The sequence below is a fragment of the Lissotriton helveticus genome, chromosome 6 (assembly GCF_964261635.1).
Source record: "Lissotriton helveticus chromosome 6, aLisHel1.1, whole genome shotgun sequence".
NCBI lineage: Eukaryota > Metazoa > Chordata > Amphibia > Caudata > Salamandridae > Lissotriton > Lissotriton helveticus.
In genome coordinates this window covers 181,564,354-181,578,729 of record NC_136067.1, presented here as the reverse complement: position 1 = coordinate 181,578,729, position 14,376 = coordinate 181,564,354, and the positions used below count along the sequence as shown (strand labels likewise).

The following is a 14,376-nucleotide window of genomic DNA, read 5'->3' as shown; positions in this document are numbered from 1 at the left end:
ATAATAATAATGTTATGTTGTTTAAAGTTTAACTCCACACTAAAATGCCCTGGACTTGATGAATATTTGAGCCTACACAGTAGCAACGCTGTAATTGCTTTTACTAAAAGGTGGGGGTTGAATGCTGGTCGCGGGGAAGCAGCGGTTTACAGCTGTTGTATCTGTTCTGCGTGCAGATGCTGGAGGAGGCTGCGCATGCGCGCTGCTCTCGGGGCCCAGCCACACCCCGGAGCATGGAATTGGCTGCCTCGCCCATTCGCTCAACTTTGGGCAGGGAGCCAAACCCCTCCCCAGAGCCAGCAGCAACAAGCGGATGCGTCCAGGGTATCCAAGGCTACTGCGCGGCGCACGGGAGGCTCCCTGCCCATCCCTGCCCGGGTCGGGGTGAGTACCGCTGGGGACCGCGCGCACTGTGGGCAGGTTGCGAACAATGGGCGGAGGGGCATCGTGCCAGCAGCAGGAAGGCAGGACCGCGGGGGGAGAGAGGGTTAGTGTACACCGTGTGTCAGGAAGAAGTTTCCTCTCAGCCTCACCCACGCGTGGGTCAGCCTGAAGAAAACACTGGGGCACTCCTGGACACCGCTAGACCGTCAGACAAGGGCTTTCCTGTCAAAGTTGTGTGTTCTACTCAAAAACAGCTTGATATTCAAAGAGACCCGCAGGGGACTCTGCTGGCTGTGTTTCTGATGGTCGATCTTACAGATGATTGCAAATATATTCTATAGAAATCTACCCTTCAGAGCTTTAATGATATTAAAAAGTCGAGGCTCCTTAAATGTTCTTTTGAAATGCATGGGACCGAATGAGACGTGTTTGTATGCAGCGTGAACCAAACCTAACTGAGTAAAGACAGTATCAGACTTCGTTAACTTAGCTGGCTTTAATACAGAGATTACTTCCCCAGTAATTCAGTTCATTTTATAACTGCCCATTACAGTGGCACTTATGTTGTTGAACTAAGAAGGAGGAAATGTTGTGCCTGGGTACCAGGTTTCAAAGCTGTGTCTTATACATCGCAAACATATTTTTGAAGGGTCTGAAGTAACCGCTAAACTATCCTTATATTGCACTCTTTTAATAATTTAGATACCTTTTTTGTTACAGACTATGTAGAAAAATGGTTTGGTTAAAATGCTGTAATGAATATCAGCGGTCCGCATTCTAGTCAATTATTTTTTTGCCCGCTATGCCACTCGAGGCCAACCATGAGCAAATCAAGCTTGTTCCTGCTCTAACAGGAACTGTCTGATCCGGTCTGCCAGGCCAGGTTGCCTGTAGATGGGAACACAAACAGTCCCAGACCAGTTTTGGCCATTTTTAGCCTCCTCGGCAAAGAGCAGCTTCAGTGCGACTGGTATATGTCCCTAGCTCTCTGTGTGCCACACGACTCTACTGGTGCTTCACTTACGGCTGGATACACTCTTGGGTGATTAGTCCGCTTTACAAATTAATATAACATAACATAACAAATGGGTTGAAACCAGTGTGAGGTTGTGTGCTTGCCTAGAGCAGGCCCGGCTCCAGGATTTTTAAGTAGAGCCTAGCAGCAGCGCGCATGCACTGCTCGCTCTGCAAGACTGCTGTAGTAGAGTATGAGAGAGAAAACGCTCCCACTGTCCGCCCATATTTTTAATTGGCTTGTGTCATTGTCTTTCGTAAATGTTGCCTTCGGATTTGTTAATAGGCTTGTTAGTTCCTCCTTAGTACGGCCTTGTGTCTTCATTTGGAACCACCCATGGCTACTGGCCCCTTTACTTAGTTGGTACACGGTACGTGTGCTATTTTCTTTATCGAGTTTCTCGTACAATAGGCACGACAATGTTACGTGAGTCCACGCCTGGCTACATAGTCAGAGATATGGGTTGGAGAACCCCAGTGAGGGCTCGCAATGCTGACATAAAAAATATATGTTTAAATACGTACCAGGGTGCTTACATTGTGTTCCCACCCCGCCAAGAACATTTGGAGTAGGGCTGTATGTACCATTTCCTACCTTTTGACTCTGCTCCTCCCCTTCCCCCCAACCTAAATCGTAGTAGGAATGTGGATTGTGGTGGGTGGCAGGGTGAGTGACGAATAATGCCGCACTAAAGAGTGGTTTGTAACCCACAATTTGAACTTAAGAATAAACACATTTGGCTAGCCATCCATACCAATAAATAAACTACTCAGCCAGACCGGGTAAGACAAACAGCATCAGTATTAGAGTGCTACCCGCACACAAAGCGCCTCAGAGCATCATTAGGGCTGGTTTACGCTACATAAATGACCACACCCGATCTTAACACCATGCTTTAAACGTCACTCATGTTCCAAGCCTATCCTACTCCGCAAACTTCCACAGGTATCAGAATCAAAGACACAACAGATCCAAATTAAATATACAGTTAAGAGAAAGTAATGTTACCAGGTGCATAAACCAGCGAAAATTGAAAAAAAACAGCTTCTAAGGAAAACAACCATCGCATACTGCGTTAAATAGGAGGAAAAGTGATTGGAAGAAACGCTAAGAGCCCCTCCCCATCCTTCAGTCACTCAGCGCCCCCGCTTCTGCTGTCATTAAATCACTGCTTCACCCGCCCACAAACCCCTACCCCCTTCACTGAACAATCCACTCCCCTTCTTGAGGATTGTTCAATACCTTACTCGCTACAAATTGAATTCCGGATTGTTCAATACCTTACTTGCTTCAAATTGAATTCCGGATTGTTCAATACCTTACTTGCTTCAAATTGAATTCCTTATTGCATTGTGGTACCTGTAGTTCGAATCACACAGTGCTCGTCATACAGAAAAGGTTCACAGCTTAGATCAACACTACGCAAGTCCTAGAGATCTCAGGCCGTCCATTGTCAGATGGAAATAATTCATTCTGTTCTAGATTAGGCCATAGGTATTCTGGTATTTGCAGGTTTGCTTTTTCCATTTTATATCTAGGGTTACCAGTATCAGAATGTAAACAAAATAAGCCGGTCCGGCGTTGACTGCCAGCTTTTTGACTTTGCCAGTGCTTTTTGTGTTTCGTCATGACTTTTGTACAACTTTACTGTTGGGGCAGTTGGGCCTCTGTATATACGTCGCATATTAAAAACAAGAACATTGCTAAAAGCTAAAATGTATTTTGTTTTAAAAAGTACACATTGCTACAATAGCCTCTGGCACTGATGGGAACTACTTGGTGTGGGTATGTGCTCCTTATGAAAAAGCAGAATAGAGTCACTCACAGTGAAGTAAGCCAACGGCTATAGTAGGTGCAAGAACAAGCATTTGCAATGGAATAGGTCTCGCATTTCGCAAGTTTAAGCTATTGGCATTGTAAATGACAATGCCTTTTATTTATGTTTTAAAACCCAAAACATAAATAAAATGCATTGTCATTTACAATGCTAATAGCTCAAACTCGCGTAAATTCAAGACCTAGTGCATTGCAAATGCTTGTTTATCTAGGAAGGCTGTCAGGGCCAGCTCTACATTGGATTGACCAGGAAAGCGCCCTAGGTGGAAAGAAAATTAGGTGTTTGTTGTGGGGGTCAGTGCTGTGTGCTGGCAGGGAGTGTGAGGAAGATGGGAGGAATGATGGGGATAAATGGGGTGCTAACAATTATGCTGAGGTACATTAAGGGTTAACTACAAAGCCTTTAACGGACCCGATGGAGACCAAGTGGGATAGACAAGCTGCTGTTTGCATAACATTAAGTCAGGCAGCTCCCTGCTGCGCCCCTCGGAATATTGTCACCCCGGGCCTGGGTCCAGCTCTCCCATACACTGGGCCCTCCCTGAAGGCCATGAAGAGGCCTGGGTGGGCCATGAAGATGAATGGGCATCAGCCCAAAAAATCTAACACAGTGTTTGGATAATCTGATATTTCAGGTGCTGTCCAATTTTGATTTTTTTAATACAATAAACATCATATAATGAGCTACAGACCTCACTTTACTTTTGCAAGAATTCCTGCACACTGTTCGTCAAAGGCAGCAGCAGTAACGTTCCTGCAACCTCAAATGGCCACTTTCCTGCTTTGCAAGATTTTTTCAACTTTAGCAGCTTGGCACTTTGCAAAGCAATTAAGTTTAAAAATTAGATGCAGTAAACCCTGTAAGTATTTTGCACACAGCAATCTAATACCATAATACGCAGTTTGCTGTTTTTTTGTTTCTAAGCACATATTCACTGACCAAATCACAGGTATTGTTCTGGTTCAAAATGCAAAAGACCATTCAAATTTACCAGTTATGGTTACCAATGCACTCAACGATCACACCATAACCTGCGTCTCCCACCATGCTCAAAATACCAATTGGCTAACAGAACAAAAAGAAAGAAAAGAGCTATCAAGAGAACAACATGGCTGGGGGCATGAGTTATGTGTGTTGTGTTCATTGTTCATCTTAACTGGCAAGATGTTTCCCCTGAACACCGAAGCCATGAAGCCATAAAGCCATAATATAGATGGGACACAATATTGAGAACAGAATATAAAAAAAGATAGATAGGTAAGTCAGTCCAGATTTTCTGTACCTAGCTCTACATATATGTACCTGTTCGGTTAACAGTGTATTTTTTCAGTGACTATAAGGGCATTTCAAACAGGGGCGTAGGAGACACTAAAATTCTGGGGGGACAGGGACAACCTTGTGGACTTTCCAGTGACCCTATACACCGCCCGTTAAACAAATACAATTGCATACTTTTGAAGTGAAATATTGAGAAAAGCAGGCATGTAGTCACAGTTTGCATGTATGCTTTGTTGTTATTTACATTCACATAGTAATCAGATCAAATGTTTAAGAAAATGTATATGAATCTAGCATCTTCATGCACCAAGCAAACAGAGGTTGTTGAATTAGGATGGGGGCATTGTGTTTGCAAGTGCATTATGGTTTGAAAAGTACCTGCTGCTGCATTCCTGGTCTCCAGCAATTTGCAGGCAACAATATAAATGTGAAGATAACTTCGGTGATTAATGTTCTTTATTGAGAGGGATCGGAGGTTTGTCTAGTGGAAGTTTTGACTCATGGTAAGGTAAGGTAGCCACAGTGGGGTATTACGCCTGTTGCAAAGAACGTGCACCACGCAGATCACCAAATGCATATCATGTAAATAGGTCAGTGAGTTACTGCTTTTGTCTGAGAGATTCTTTTGATATTTGCAGTTCATAAGTTAAAATCCTAACATTGAACAGTGAGCTATTAACCGTCTTCAAAGAGCATGAAAACGTCAAGGTATACATTAGAACGTTATGATTTTCCCCCAGTCTTTCATTAACCTATTGTTGGAAAATGGGTTCATTAGGATAGAAATCAATTCTGATCATTAAAGAGAACCCCACAACCATGGTGTTATGTTTTAAATTCAGAGTTTGTGCTTCTCTAGTGTTGCAAAGCCATCCTGTGCCCTGGGCACTTCCCAACTTTTTGCTGACTGATACTAGTGGTACCAGACTCTGACTGACCCTGAGCTCTGCCAAACCAGGCCCAGGGCCAGTGCTATGCTGAAAGAGACACTTAAAAATACAGTGAAAACACCCACATACACTAGGGTGCACTATGGGTTATGGTACCCCTATGATTGGCATGATCTCTTCTAGAAACCCGTAGTACATAATATGGCAGGGGGATTAGAACTACTGTTAAGTCCCTAGAATATAATAGGGAATGGCAGTTCAGAGGCCAACAGCCCTTTCTGCGCTTGCATGTGTGCACTGCTGAAGCCTGAGGTCAGTTTAAAAGTAGCCCTGTGTTGTAGGACTGCTTTTAATATGCAAATTGTGCCCAAACTTGACTTTTGGGTTTGGGAGCTTACAAATTGATCAACTACAATGTTGGGGCATATTAGGTACCCCCAGGGTTTCCCCTAGGTGTCACAGGGCTGGGTGGTCAGGTATCTACAAGGAGGATCCTTATAAAATGAGTTTTATATGTCCTGGGTTTAGTGAATGTGCACATTACACTGCCCACATTGTAGTAAAGTGTTTTCCAAAATCGGCTTTTGTGCTAGGAGCACTGTGAAGTGAGGATCTGTAATATTTTGACATAATCAGAACCCCTAAAGTCTTTCCTAGGTATTCCAGGGTTGGGGGTCTTATAGGCACAAGCAGGGTCCTTATATATAGGTCTTAGTATTGGAGGAATTGGCCAGTTAATTTTTCCGTTGCAGATCCCCAGCCCATAGGTTAACATTGCAAGAGGCTATTAATTAATAACTGGGGAAAGGAAAGCCATAAAACTAGGATTAAAGGACTCAGAAGAATGTCAATGATAAATGCAGCAATGTGGTATTGTTGAATTTATTCTAAAATGTGCAGACAAGAAGTTATAAGACTTTCTTGTCTGTAAGCCACAATTCAGCCCTCTAGTGCTCTGCCTTGATTGGTAAGAGGTAAGTGGATTAGCCTGGTTGTTTTAAGAGGTGATAAATTACCCCTGAGGTTAGGAAGCCTTTCTGGGAGGAGAGGTTGCTGGGCATAGGAATGTCAGGGAGAGGGGTAGATAATGCTCTTCAAGAAAAGGAGGAGACAAGCTGGAGAAATCCCTTTCATTTACACCTCTCCCCCCTGCCCCACAGCCGGATGGGAGATTAAGGAGAAATTCCCATATGTAAGGGGAGTGGAACTATGTAGATGAAGCCACCCTGTAGGCTAGTTTAGTTAGTTCTGCTCCCTCTGCTGGAAAATCAGCCATAATGAATTTTGGAGAAATTGTGCTCTCTGGGAGAAAATAATGCCACACTTTAGAGGATGTGGTCATACCCTGGAGCGTTGCCCTGCACCTAATTGAACAGGAGTGACCTCCTTCTTGACCCAGAGAACTTGGAATACATATCTGAAAGGGACAGAGCCTCTCAGATGATGCTGCTTCAAACTTGGGAGCAGAAGGATCCCTGCTGAGGAGTTTGATTTGCACCAGCCAGGCCCTAGACTGAAGATTGTGCCTGTTGCACAATCTGGAATTACAGCCCTGTAGACTACCTTGCTTTAAAAGGACTAAATAGTGGACTCCCTGCAAGCTTAAGGTTAACAGATCACACCTGGACCACCACCACCAAGAATCCCTAGCTTGGAGAACAACCAATGAATTTGTAAGGGTTTTGTCCAAGTGAATTTTGGGAACTGAAGTCCCTTCAAGGACCATCTTGGAGATTCCAGACCCTTGGGGTAAGTTTTGGACACTTTGAGACCCTTTGGGAAACTTCAGAAAGAAGTTACAGAGGTTTGGAGAAGTTTGGAGCAGCTTTGGAAAAAAGCTCCATAAGTGGACCGACTCGCCCTGGCCAGTCAAGCCAGCAACCCTCAACCATGAGTTGGCCTGCCGTCCGGGTTCCTCCCGCTGAAAGGCTCCAGGGGTCCGACTTCCAGAGTTTGACCGGTCGTAGGCGGAAACCCAAGCCGGTGAACCCTCACCGAATCCGGCCTAGTGTGGAGCATCAACGGACCCCGTAAGAAAAAGCTCTGTAAAAGTTTCTAATTCCAAACATAGAAAGGGTGACCAGGACCAACCAGGAGAGCCAAGCCACCCACCATCAACTGTGTGCCGGCCTGGATCCCTGGCTCGTCCCGCTGGAAAGTTCAGGAGGTTGGACTTCCATAAGTTTGACCAGTAGCTCGTCAGAAGGTAAAAACTTTGACCGAGACCTACAGCAAAGAGTAGCCCCACAGGGCTTCATCGTGGTTGGCCTGGATCTTTGACTTTGAGCAGGTCTAGCGTGACCAGATATACCAATAGGCGTTATATGTTTATATGTCCTATATAGTGCTAAATCTTTAAAAAGTCATATCTCCGGTTCCCTACATTGGATTTTTTTCATTTTAAAGAGAAAAACATTTCCTATTTTTATAAATTGGTGTTGGATTTTTATTGTGTGTTGTGTCTTAATTATTTACTGAATTGGTGTTTTTAAATGCTTTACATACCTGTCTTTGAAGTTAAGCCAGCCTGCTCACAGCCAAGCTACCAAGGGTTGAGCATGGGAATAGTTTTCTAAGAACGGTACTGAGCCATATATTGATGTAGTGGCCTTATTGCCGGGGACAGATATTCACTTGCCCCTACTAATAACCCTCTTTCCAACATCCGGACCATGCATTTTTAAACAATACTGTCTACATGTATGGATGACATGTGAGTCCTACACCCTGTAGTTTTATGTAACATTTCCTATATACAGATTTACACATCTATGATTGACTGCCTCTGTGTAGTGTGTGTGATGTAAAGTGCTGACAAACTGCACTGGTATGAGTGGCGCTATATAACTGATTAAATGCATCTGAGAGAGTGGTTATGGAGACTTGAGTGGCACTATTAAAGGGTGGTAGTGAGGAAATCCGTGGCGAGGCTGGGTTGTTGAAAACCAAGGCTGTCTATTTGATTTCAGCTCCTGCCTCCTTCATCCACCAACATACTGTCCCTTCACATTATCTCACCGTTGCAGGTTTTTTTCTCAGTTCAGTTTTACAGTCTGATGGTTTAAAAAATGTACCGGTCTCTAAATAAGGATGCAGTTGGGCCTCACCTGCAGACACAAGCTTAAATTAAGCATCATTGGCTTGCAGCCCACAAAGAATATGCCAGAGTGGCTAGTCTGGCCCTTTCTGCATTGTATCTCCTGCCTGAACAGCAGCTACATCATTTTCTCTCCTTTTTGCAACACACCAGGACCTCTGCCTTCTTTCTTCCCCATGAAGTAGCACAGAAACATTACATATGACCAAAAATAAGGGCCACATGGTCAACTTCATCTCAAAGTCCCTGCCCCCTTTCTACTTAAAACAGTCTCCCAAGTTAACTGTTCTTACTCAGCACAACTGACTCTGGCATGAATCCGAGTCCATTTTATTGTATCTTTTCCAATCCTTGTTACTTCTGCTGGGGTACCACTACTCACATTTCTATTTCCATCAGAGTGAATGCTGCTTCAGAGCATTACCAGCTACCAGTCTCTTGTCTGTAATTGTCGGAGGGTTCCAATTCTAAAGAATGCTTGCCAACCGCACTGTGTACAGCTTCTGCTATTTCTCATTCATGCCTCCCCCCACATACTCTCCCACGGTATGTAAGAATATAGAGACTCGTTGCTTGAACCCTGTGCCATCATATTCACATTCAGCCGCGGCGCGTGCAGGTAAGAGCGGTGGGGCCGACGTCCATGATGGAAAATTAAATAAATAATTTATTTTCCCTTGTTGTCTGTCTAAATCTCCCCCTCCTACCCAGCCCCTCTGCTCTTACCTGTACGGACAGCGTATTTGTAAAGTACGCACCTAGTTGAAAGGCAATGGGGTGCTTTACAAGGTCAAATGCAGTGATCCAACCAGAAAGTGAATCTGGGTGGGAGGTCTTGGTTTCTGCCATGGGAGGTGGACTCTTTACTGAGTTGTGATATAGTGTTCTTTAAAAATATGCATCTTCAGCTCCTTCCTAACTTGAAGCATACTTGGGGTGGTCCTAATGGATACAGGGATGTAATTGCATATCCTGAGTGTGTGGATCGGGTAGGCCTGTTTTCTCATTGTTTTATTGGTTCTTGAATGTCTGTGTTTCCCTGAATGAGGGTGTCTGAATATGTCCCTGACTGGTCTGTTGATAATTTTGCATTGTTTGTTAGATGTGACGTGCATGACAGGGTCTAAAACTGCAGATGAGACATCACCAGTGATGGGTACAAAACTTACAACTGTCTGCTGAGTTTGCACCCCGATATTCAATCTATAAGTATTCGTACTGGCCCCACGTTGTTGACAAGTGAGTTCCACAGATTGCATTCTTTGAGAGTCATCATCCCTCTGTTATCCTGGACCCAGATTCATACCTAGAGCTGTTACGTTCCTAGCTGTCAATTGGCCATATGTCAGATGTAGGCCCTTCAGGCCGTTCTGGATTTTTGTCCCACTGTACTGTGCATGCATGGATTTGAAAGTCTAAGCCTGTAGTAGAAAATGTAAAACTACAAGTACCAGTATGCAAAGGGCTGCTGGCTAAAGAGCCACGACTGGCTAATGACATCATCTGTGATTCTTGTCCACTTGGAGCTTTACCATTTAAAGTACCTCTGCTGAAAATCTAACTTGTACAGTATTTAAAAGCATAGTTTCTTAATGGAAGCCCACCTTAGTGTTCTTAATTCAAGAAGACCCACAGCTGTCACTGACAAGCACAAAGAGACCGCATAGAGAGCATGTGGTACTAAAGCACTTGGCACATGTTTTATTGAGCAGTTCAAGAACATTCCCTAGCAGGCCTGGAGATTCTAAAGGTGGACGGGGTGACAACTGGTGCAGTGGTGTCATAAGGGCTACTCACACTTCAATTGTTGGTGCAATCCTGCGAGTAAATCTATTGCACTTTTTGTGATTCACAAACACAAGCACAACAGGCCTAAGTGGGACATTTTTTAATTTGTAGCATTGTCAGGCCATTAATGGTACAAACTCGATAATGGGGCACCTTGGTTTACACTTGGTGTGCCTGCAAAAAGGGCCCTCATATTTCTATCCGGATTCAGAGTGGTACAGCCTGAATAAGTGAGGCTTACCTTAAATGTTACCAGTGGACTACATAATATCATCATGGACTTTCCCTTTTTCTGACATTGCTCTCAGTGTATTAATTCACTTGGTTAAGCTGATGTGATGCATGACTATCTATCCCAGAATGCATTACTGTGTTTAGGGAAAGTCGAGGACTGCAACATAGCGTTTTTCCTGATACAGTGTCATCTAGTACCTTTACTAGGCTTCTTAATGAAGTGGGAAGGCACAGGGAAAGTACCTAACACAGTCTGGGATTCCTAATTTAAAGCCCCAGTTTCCACATGAGCCAACTGTGATCTGCGACTGCCGCGTTTATCCCCTCAGTCAGGCTCCGATAATACTTCAGTTCGGAAGGCCTCGACATTCAAAACACAATAGGCAGAAAGCAGTGGTCGAAGTGGAGAAAGAAAAGTAGGAGAACTGTAAGCAGAGAATCAAAGGGCGAGAATAACCTGAGATTTGGGTCTGTGTGCGGAGTCAGAAGTGTGGCCAGAAAGAGCAAAACTTTCCTTTTTTTTTAGTATTTGTTTGGCATTTCACTGACCAGTTAATTCAATCCAATAGATACACATGTTTATTTAAGGTTTAGTATGAGTTATTGACATTGAAATACATTCACAAACAAGGATATTTTTTCAATCACAGAATGTGCCTAATACACTTAAAAGTGGAATTACAAGCCATTTGTCTCCAAGCCATGCAGTTTCTGTCATCAGCACATCTACTCCCTTATTCCACAGTGCAGTTCAAACATGAATAGTAAAATATCCTAGTATAACCTCACCCAAAACAATTTTGTAGCTCAAACGGATCAACAATTACTAAAAGAAATGTGACTTATGTTGCTGTGAAGTGTAGGGCCCTTTGCAAAGGTTGACTGGTCACCCTTCCCACTGCTGTAATTGTATGTTACACAGGTACTAATGAGGCACAAGCTGTGCTGAGGCTGTTAGTATATATAAATATGTCAAAATAATAAAGTATCATAAAATGTACCCCATTACGCTGCAGCCTTTTTATTGTTGCATAATTTAGTCAACACTGTGACATAATTTTGGCCTCCAGTGGCCCGAAAGCAGGCTGCACATGATAAAACTGTTTGTGCATGAAACAGAGACCATGAAGTTTGCCAACTTAGGGGCTGATTACGATGGCAGGTGGACTTCAGTCGGTCCGCCATCATATCGGGGAATGGGACCGCTGGCCTTCAAGACTACGGCCCCACGATTGGCATTACAATACGACCGCCATTACGGCATTCGCTGTGCCTATCTTTTACATTGCGGCAGCTGCTGCTGGCTGCATCATCTACCGCAATGTAAAAAAGAGACATGTTACATTTAACACTGCACTACATGGCAGGCACAATGCAGTGCCTGCCACATGGTGCAGAGAAAAGTAGCGGGGCATCATAGGTGCCCCCCAGGTCCCATGTCTGGGGGCAAAGGGGCCCGCTAAGGGCCCCCAATGACCCTTTCCGCCAGCTTTTCCATGGCGGGTAAACTGCCATGGATAGGCTGGGGGGTAAGAACATCGTAATCCCTACTGTGGCACCAGCATTGTAGGACACATGAGCCCCTCCGCCGCACCGGCGGGCTCAAGGAGCCCGTCGAGTGCGTGGGGGTTGGAACATTTTTTCTGCCAGGGAACTGCCAGCCATTGTAGTATGGCGGGCGGTGATGCAGTCACCGATGCCGGTGAGACCGCCACCGACGGGGTGACGTGGCGGTCCCACCACCATTATAATCACCCCCTAAGTTTGGTGTGCATGCAAATCCTACATTTTCATCCCCTGGTAAGTTGCACTACCACTGCTGTAAAAGGCCAATGGAGGTACCAATGGGTGAGGTGGACTGGGCTCAAGGGTCTTGTGACCTCAGTGACAGAGTCACTGTCGATCTAGGGTGTGCTTCTTCGTATGCCTGCCCGCAAGACTGGAGGTGAACTGCAGTATGGATTGTTGTGGACAGGCCTTCAAGGTTAACTCACACTTGCCATCGTTGCAGGTGCTAAGACACCAGGTCTATTGGGCCTTCTAAGGTATAGCATTGGAATGAGCTCTGCCAGGAGAGAGGTCTGGTGGACTGGTCATGAAGGCATGATTCTCCAGTTCCAAATTCAGCAGCTATGGCCAGAGAGCAGCATCCTCTCCCACACTGAACACCATTCTGCCCCACTGAGAGAAACTCACACTGCCTTCAGCTACAACTCAATTGTGCTGCAACTTAATTCAAATTATGCACTAGACAACAGTAAAATGATGCCTGAAAAAAATATAACACCCTGGAAAAAGCAAACACTCACAGGGAATGCAAGAATAAGCAAGGCATGTGAAATGTAATAAGGAACAACATGGTTACCTTAACGGTTTTATACTCATTATTCAGAAATCAGTAAGGGATTTTGCCTGAAAAGTTCAGGACATGGCTACAGGAGCAGAAAGGGAACCGTTTCAATGTCCATTGCTTATAGCCTTACAAAATGTGAGCAGTTTGGTATAAAAAGACCACATCCCCAAACACAGAGACGCAGTACACATTTTATAAGATAAAATAATTAAAACATTTGCAAACGATCATATTAAACGTTATCACTCAACCCATTAACCAGGTACTGCAGTCCCTTTAGGAATGGTGCATCTCCCCACCCTGGTAAAGCAATGTTGTTCAAAGAAAGAAGAAAAAAAGAAAGTAGCGCTTTCACTGGCAAACTCTGTACAGTGGCGCTAATGTGTGTGGGTGTAAATAACAATCTGGCCTGTCTGCTGACCACTCTGTATTGCTTTATTTAGTTTTTTTATTATTTTTCTCTCCGTCCCTTGGTTGTTCTTTAGAATAGAAAATGGTCAGCCAAAGTGTTCCGCTCTTTTTTGGATCCATTTGACAGGTGAACAAGTAAAGAAAAAGAGAGGCAAGAGAGAGTATGTAAGAGCTGTCTCTTGAAATCAGCAATTAAGGAGGAGCGAGACAGAGACAGAAAGAGATGGAGGAATAAAGAGAGAGAGGGGAGGAGGGCAGCTTCCAGAGGCAGATCAGGAGAAGTGGACACTGCCCTTGCCTTCTCTGGGCATGAAGGAAAAGAGACAGAGTTGTTATTCCTTCTCTGCCCTTCTCAGAACGCCGAGCCTTACTGCAGCATCACAAAAGGTAGAGGGCCAGTGGCCTCTTTGACTGCAGGCAGGTCAAATGCAGGGCCGCTTTCGCACGCTAATGGCCCTGCCAATAACAGAGGGGAGAGGGGAAATTCTTTTGTACTCTCGTCCCTCCCACTCCAAAATCTGGAGGGGGATATATCACCGACGCCCCCCACATTTCCTACGCCCATGATTTCAGATGCCAGTTTAGGCTAACCTTTTGGAGTATTTGAATGAAGCTTACCACATCTTTGATGTCACGAGTGGATGGACATGTGGTTACAAAAACAAAGTTAAGTAAACCTTGATGACTTATTTCATAATCTATTGGATGAAGCCAATTTATAAAAATATATATGTTATCACATTTTTCATGTTTATGTTCAATTTAACAATTAGTAACTATGTGTGTGTGTGAGCTAGGCCAGTGCCTTTGAAGTGCAAGTGTGGTATATGACAGCTCTGCCCCCTTCCCCATCCCCACTCCACCGTTATGACAGGATGGCATATCCTGCCAACACCCAGACCCTTTATTGGGATGCTGTCTGGAAGGAATACACAAAGGCCAACTGTCAACTAAACCTCATCATGTGACCCACGAACAGCCACCAAATGGTTAGGACAAAAAATGGCAACTCTCTGTTGGTATTTTCAGAATTGTGACTTAAATTCTGACTGTTAGATTAAAGACAGGTTATAAATTACAATTTCTCAG

General features: G+C 44.3%; 1 protein-coding gene across 1 annotated transcript in view; it reads left to right on the top strand.

The window, feature by feature from the left end:
• The first annotated feature begins 291 nt into the window (after positions 1-291).
• The window catches only part of PAQR8 (progestin and adipoQ receptor family member 8), a 356,398-nt gene continuing 342,313 nt past the window's right edge, over positions 292-14,376 (top strand). Inside the window, exon 1 of the mRNA XM_078647589.1 lies at positions 292-384. Within this exon, the coding sequence (XP_078503715.1) occupies positions 314-384 (71 nt within the window). The 5' untranslated portion in view covers positions 292-313. The remainder of the gene's footprint in view (positions 385-14,376) is intronic.